This window comes from Coregonus clupeaformis, unplaced genomic scaffold, assembly GCF_020615455.1.
Source record: "Coregonus clupeaformis isolate EN_2021a unplaced genomic scaffold, ASM2061545v1 scaf1246, whole genome shotgun sequence".
Taxonomy (NCBI): domain Eukaryota; kingdom Metazoa; phylum Chordata; class Actinopteri; order Salmoniformes; family Salmonidae; genus Coregonus; species Coregonus clupeaformis.
This window is the reverse complement of record NW_025534700.1, coordinates 70047-77500: the sequence shown is the minus strand read 5'-3', so window position 1 is coordinate 77500 and position 7454 is coordinate 70047. Positions and strand designations below refer to the sequence as shown.

Genomic DNA, 7454 nt, shown 5'->3' with positions numbered 1-7454 from the left:
TGTCACTTCACGGTAAGTAGAGCGAAATGCTGATATTGACAAGGTCAGAGACGTAAGGTATGTCCCAAATGCATCCCCTATACCGTAAACGTGGATCCAAAAGGAAGTTGCTGGGGTCTATTGGATGAGGGGTGTACTCAACTGTGCCTATAGCGTGTCAAAAGTCCCCCAAACGGGAAATACCCCTTGGCAACTGGGCAGAGGCCCTGTCCATTTCAGCACCGCGGACCTCCCCTATTACCCGTGTCGTGAGTGGAGATGCAGCACAAGCGCTGTCCATACAACGGTGCTGAATACAGCAACGCATGCGCCGATTCTGCCTTTGTACTTCCTGATGGTAGCAAATGTTTTGGTGGAGTTTGACTATTATAGATAAAAAAACAACGGATCGGCGCAATTTGCTAAACGCGCACCCCTTGGGGACCCCAGGACCGCGTTTGGGAAACGCTGGCCTAAAGAGCAAATAACCATGGTGTGCAGTACTCAAATTTAACCACAAGATGGCCTCCGTGCTCCACTGTAAAGTTTGGGCCTCTGCATGAGTCTCTCAGCAGCACTGCAACATGGGACTTTCAAAGTAAGTTGGCATGCAATGTTTCTTATGGACTGCATTCAAGGCAACTAATGACACACAACTAATAGTGTCAATTATTCATCTGAACACAATTCTTGTAACTATTCGGCCTATATTATCACTCGTTTCTTTTCCCCCTCCTTTGTAAAGCATTTTACTGTGCTACTATAGTCCAAAGGAAGTGGATGATGCCAGACGGTTGTATATATGGTTGTATATATATATATACACACACACACACATTGAAGAATCCCAGCAGGTGCATGTGGGTCAGAAGGCTGATTGCGGCCTCTTTTATTTTCCATGTTGTATAGTTTCTCTCTCTCAGTCTCAGAGTCTCTCTCTCTCACTCACTCTGTCTCTCTCTGTCTCTCTCTGTCTGTCTCTCTCTCTCTCTCAGTCACTCACTCACTCTCTATCTCTCTTACGTGGAAGCAACTGCCTTAGCTGGTAGAGCACGGCGCTTGTAACGCCAAGGTAGTGGGTTCGATCCCCGGGACCACCCATACACAAAAATGTATGCACGCATGACTGTAAGTCGCTTTGGATAAAAGCGTCTGCTAAATGGCATATTATATTATTATTATATTTATCCTGTTGCCTCATGAGGGTAGTAGGAAGGAAAATACACTATGTGACTCAAATGTACTAAACTTTAAATGGACATTTTGAGTCATGTAGCAGACGCTCTTATCCAGAGCCACTTACAGTTAAGTGTGTGCCTACATTTTCATACTGGCCCCCCTTGGGAAACGAACCCGCAACCCTGGCGTTGCAAGCGCAGTGCTCTACCAACTGAGCTACAGGGGACTATATATGTATGATGCGACCTGGACCGGAAATGACCCGTTGGCAAAAAGGGCTACGTTCATATATATATATATATAGGCCTACTCCTATTCTTCCTAGACAGGATTATTCACCCCCTTTTTATTCTTGCCATTATCGTTCTCATTCACATCATTAGTGTATAGTCCAATGATGGAGCGTCCATTCACTCCGTCCGTGTCCTACCGATTCAGGAAGTCGACTCAAAATGACTATCCGCTCAATAAACGACAAAAGGCATTTCTTTCCAATCAAACCCAACAGACTGCTTTTTTTTATTTACACCCTTTGTCAAAGGGTGCCATTTTACATTGCCTTCACCTGGAATGGAGGCCGACAAACATGGCTTACTATTCAGCGTGCAAAGACAACAAAAAAGGCGCGCTAAACCCCTAAGCTGGAACGGGCGGGGGAAATGATACAATGTAGCCGCTCTCCGAGCCGGCGCGCGCCGCCCGTTAAACATTGATACAATGTAACCGCGGTCCTACAATGTAACGCAGCCTACCTGCGCATTCATTCGGTGGCGATGGAATTGCTCTTTTTACTGACAGAGTGGGTGGCTCTTAAAAGAGCCTTTGGGTTAGTAGAGCAGTCCAAATGCGCTGTTTACTTGGAGCTGGTGTACTTGGTTACGGCCTTGGTGCCCTCGGACACGGCGTGTTTGGCAAGTTCACCGGGGAGCAGGAGGCGCACGGCGGTCTGGATCTCCCTGGAGGTGATGGTAGAACGCTTGTTGTAGTGGGCCAGGCGAGAGGACTCTCCGGCGATACGCTCGAAGATGTCGTTCACGAACGAGTTCATGATTCCCATGGCCTTGGAGGAGATGCCGGTGTCGGGGTGGACCTGCTTCAGGACCTTGTACACGTAGATGGCGTAACTCTCCTTCCTGGACTTTCTGCGCTTCTTGCCGCCCTTCCCTGCGGTCTTGGTGACGGCTTTCTTGGAGCCCTTCTTGGGCGCTGACTTTGCTGGCTCGGGCATGATGATGTCTCGTTGCTTCTCAGAAACGAATGAGGGCGTGAAGGGCGCTTACCCGTCTTATGAAGAGGAAGCTAAGCAAAGTCAGCGGCAGTGGACACTCCCCTGCTTGCTCGTAGGCGCCCCTGCTATTTGCCCAGTGGAGCTCTAGTGCTCAAAAGAGCCTTCCGCTCAGAGGCTAGTTTCCCGAACAAAGACAATTGAGGGGGCGCGCGTGGGTCCTCACCCCCTCCCTCCTCTCTATAGCCTATGCTCTGTGACCGATGGGGGATTGTGTGTTTCAAAAGGGGGCCTTTGATAGTTGTCCAAATGGCACGATTGTTGTGCCAAATAATGCTGGTGATAGAATTGCCCACTTTGGCACCGTCAGACATAGGGCTCGCATTTTGGACTGTGTGTGTGTGTGTGCGCGCTGTCCCCCTCTTTTCGAGCCACGTCTACCGACTCGTGGTGGCTTTATGTTGTCCAAATTCCACTATTGCTTGACCCAAAATAACAACGTCAATACACTTTGCCACTGTCAGATATAGGCCTCCCTCTGTGTGGTAAAACTGGAAGGGACATTAGAATCCTATAATTAATACTCCCTGTCCACTCGAAGTGGCTCATACTTTCCTACTAAATAGCATACTGAAAAAAAAAACACTATATGGAATGGGCCCTTTTGAAGCGGATGTGGGTGGCTCTTAAAAGAGCCTTTGGGTTCGAGTCGGGGTGTTGAGGTTCCGAAGAGAGTGCGTTTAACCGCCGAAACCGTACAGGGTGCGTCCCTGACGTTTCAGAGCGTAGACCACGTCCATGGCGGTAACGGTCTTCCTCTTGGCGTGCTCGGTGTAGGTGACTGCGTCACGGATCACGTTCTCCAGGAACACCTTCAGGACACCGCGGGTCTCCTCGTAGATCAGACCGGAAATACGCTTCACGCCGCCGCGGCGAGCCAGACGGCGGATAGCGGGTTTGGTGATTCCCTGGATGTTATCGCGGAGAACTTTGCGGTGACGCTTGGCGCCTCCTTTTCCGAGTCCCTTGCCGCCTTTGCCTCTTCCAGACATGGTTTGTTCGCTAGTTGAGTTCAAGTGAATGAATGACTTCAGCACCGGTGCGCGGTGCGCTATTATCTGCGTTTGGCCGACCTGATTGAGGCCAGTGGCACAGAAAGCGCGCCTCTGTTATATGTTCGGAGGCGTTACAAAGGGGAGGGCGCTCGTTCTAGGGGACTAGGGAGGAGCGATTTCGAAGATGACGTGAAAGCAACTAACGTGCGCGGGAAACATACTCAAATACTGATATAGGCCATGTGGAACACAAGGCCAAACTATGACAACTGGGAGATCAGCTAGTACACTGTGTCCCTGTCCTCATATTGTTGTTGTTGTTGTTGTTGTTGTTGTTGTTGCACCTGATTCTTCTCATTGAGGACTTGGTAATTAGGTGACCGGTTGTTCAATCAGCTGTGGCTGTCCAGGGCTCCAAGAAAAATGGGTCTTGTTGGGGGTAGGCTACTCTACCGCTGGAGTTGGGAAACACTGAACTAGTAGGATGACTCTGTTTAGCTATGGAAGGACGTGTTGTATTGACTGTCATTAATAAACATCACTCTGCTTCTTTCTTCCCTAGACACCACTCGGCCTGACAGTAAGGGGGCCAAGAGGACCTGGGGTGCGGATGGGAGGGGTGGTGATCCCTCTGCAAGCTGGAGCATTTAGAAAATAGTTGTCATCATCCTTATGCCTAATGTGTGTTGCAGCCAAACAGCACACACTGTTTGTGTGACTCCCTGACATTACGCAATGATGTAAGCACATTTGGGAATGTCTTCTATTTTGTTGCATAATGACGACCCTATGCATAAACTGTGAGGCCGAGAGTGGCGTACCTTTACCCCCCCCCCCCACATACAAACACACACACACACACACACACACACACAATGAAGGGATTGATTTCCTACGCATACAGAGGTGATAGTGATGTGCCAATATTGTATGGTACCTTTCTTAGCAAACCAATAATAAAGCTTCTTATAATGGGATAATTGTTATGATGTTGATCATTTGTATTGCCGCAGGATAGCCTCAGATGTGTCGTCAAAGAACGGCCACAGAAAGAGGGCCCATCTCAACTGTTCATTTCAAAAGGGACAAATTGGAGGGGGGGGTGCACTGATGCCATAAGGGCCCAAGAGCACAGACTGCCACTTTATCATTCAGTGCAGTTGAACATCTCAGATGTGACTAGCTTTCATAGGACAACTTATTGTTGCCATAATTGTCTCTTACCTGTAATTACTGGCTGCCGGCCCTCGGTGGAGTATATCGAGGAACAGAGGGTGCCTTTTAGGATAAGGACTAACAAGGTTTTGACTAGGTGGGATACAGCTACGACCGGAAGTGACTTTTCCCTAGCAGGTTAGGCTAATTAGGCTAGAGTGCAGATACTTGACGTGTACAGTACAACAACAAATCACAGAGGGCCTGTTACCACACCCTATAGGCTTCAACATAATAATATAACAATATATAATAATACTCATACATAATAATCGAAAATCACCTTTGACTACAGTGACATTGGTAGTAAGTAGGCTACAGTATAATGGATAGCTACCCAACTGGGACAGAAAGTGGAAATGGAAGGGGGACACGCAGTGAGCAAAACTCCTAACGACATAAAAACACAGACACTTCAGTGGAACGCACAGGGCAAGACGGGAAGGAAGACGTGGAGAAGGACTATTGAAGAGGAGATGAAGAACACCGGAAGCATCGAGTGAAGAAATGGGCCCGGAACAGGGTTAGGCCGAGATGCACTGTTGACGCCCTATGCTTCATTTAGGACCTCAAAGAAATGAGTCAACTCCTATCGGAACTATTTTCACCGCCACCTGCTGGACCAGAGGTCATGTGGCCAACACTCTGCTTGAGATCATTAAGAGCTAAAAGGAGTCCATAAACTAACTGGTCAGTCAAGTCATATAGGGAGTGATTTCATGGCCACCTGCTGGAGCAGAAGTCATGTTTGCCAACACTGGCCTTAAAATCATTAGGAGCTATAAGGAGTCCATCAACTAACTGGTCATTCAAGTCATATAGGGAGGGATCTTAGCACCACCTGCTGGATCAGAAGTACCCTTCACCGTAGGCACAAGAGAGCCATCATCTCTCAACCTGTGCAATTTCCATAAGTACGTGGTAATAAAACAAACAACGACAGCTCATCATATAGGCAGTGGTTTCAAAACTCTAAGCGCGTGTTCAAGTAGAGCACACCAAATCATACATGTACTTGTTCATCATACTGAATCAGTGTTTAATCTAGAAATACATGCCTCGCTTTGCAATACGTGTTCTTGTAAAGTCATTGCTTTCCACAATGCAATGCTCACATCACTTTCCGTGTGATATTGTTGTTCATTTGTTCAAATGTATTTGACTATGACTTAATCCGACTGCTCTGAATTCATAATCACCTCACGGTTTGGTGTTAACCTACCGATTTTCAACTGCTTTGCCTACTGCAGATTAGGAACGCTGTCATGAAAATGTATGCTTGGGAAGTCTAAAATGAGGGTAACTCCCCTTAAGGTAAATGTCTGTGTTCTGAGTGGCAAAAAAATACTGATTTTTTAATAACATTTAGATATGTGCATACTGCCTGTCCTTAGGCAAACGCATTTAGAAGGGAAAGAAGTGGAACCAATGAATACTTTCCTTGCTCTTCAATCAAAACAAAACCTTCACAAAGTGGTGCGTTTTGCCCCTAAATGACCCCTGAGGATTAGTGTGTTCTCATTTGTCAGTAATTGACCCTGACATACTCCCTTTAAATGGTACTATTTTACGCAAACGTATACTGTAATGTACTACTATTATGATGTCACTTCACGGTAAGTAGAGCGAAATGCTGATATTGACAAGGTCAGAGACGTAAGGTATGTCCCAAATGCATCCCCTATACCGTAAACGTGGATCCAAAAGGAAGTTGCTGGGGTCTATTGGATGAGGGGTGTACTCAACTGTGCCTATAGCGTGTCAAAAGTCCCCCAAACGGGAAATACCCCTTGGCAACTGGGCAGAGGCCCTGTCCATTTCAGCACCGCGGACCTCCCCTATTACCCGTGTCGTGAGTGGAGATGCAGCACAAGCGCTGTCCATACAACGGTGCTGAATACAGCAACGCATGCGCCGATCCTGCCTTTGTACTTCCTGATGGTAGCAAATGTTTTGGTGGAGTTTGACTATTATAGATAAAAAAACAACGGATCGGCGCAATTTGCAAAACGCGCACCCCTTGGGGACCCCAGGACAGCGTTTGGGAAACGCTGGCCTAAAGAGCAAATAACCATGGTGTGCAGTACCCAAATTTAACCACAAGATGGCCTCCGTGCTCCACTGTAAAGTTTGGGCCTCTGCATGAGTCTCTCAGCAGCACTGCAACATGGGACTTTCAAAGTAAGTTGGCATGCAATGTTTCTTATGGACTGCATTCAAGGCAACTAATGACACACAACTAATAGTGTCAATTATTCATCTGAACACAATTCTTGTAACTATTCGGCCTATATTATCACTCGTTTCTTTTCCCCCTCCTTTGTAAAGCATTTTACTGTGCTACTATAGTCCAAAGGAAGTGGATGATGCCAGACGGTTGTATATATGGTTGTATATATATATCACACACACATTGAAGAATCCCAGCAGGTGCACGTGGGTCAGAAGGCTGATTGCGGCCTCTTTTCTTTTCCCTGTTGTATAGGCTATCCCCAAGGTAGTCATTGGGATCCGCTACTGCTCCAACGACTATTGCAAGGGCCGCCCGACAGACACATTCATAGCCCCACTTTGTCACGTGGAAGCCACTGCCTTTTATCCTGTTGCCTGGTGAGTGTAGTAGGAAGGAAAATACACTACGTGACTCAAATATACTACACTTTACATGGACATTTTGAGTCATGTAGCAGACGCTCTTATCCAGAGCCACTTATAGTTAAGTGAGTGTCTACATTTTCATACTGGCCCCCTGTGGGAAACGAGCCCGCAACCCTGGCGTTGCAAGCGCAGTGCTCTACCAA

General features: G+C 47.2%; 3 protein-coding genes across 3 annotated transcripts in view; 1 reads left to right on the top strand and 2 right to left on the bottom strand.

The window, feature by feature from the left end:
• Positions 1-7454, top strand: part of LOC121562321 — a 33236-nt gene that overhangs the window by 19949 nt on the left and 5833 nt on the right. The window contains exon 3 of the mRNA XM_045217832.1: positions 3079-3097. Coding sequence (XP_045073767.1) covers positions 3079-3097 — 19 coding nt within the window. The remainder of the gene's footprint in view (positions 1-3078; positions 3098-7454) is intronic.
• Positions 1961-2424, bottom strand: LOC121560691 (histone H2B). Its single transcript, XM_041873609.2, has one exon. It carries the CDS (start codon positions 2384-2386, stop codon positions 2012-2014), a length of 375 nt encoding a protein of 124 aa, XP_041729543.2. The 5' UTR covers positions 2387-2424; the 3' UTR covers positions 1961-2011.
• On the bottom strand, positions 2970-3441 carry LOC121560693 (histone H4). Its single transcript, XM_045217831.1, has one exon. The coding sequence runs from the start codon at positions 3433-3435 to the stop codon at positions 3124-3126; it is 312 nt and encodes a 103-aa protein (XP_045073766.1). The 5' UTR covers positions 3436-3441; the 3' UTR covers positions 2970-3123.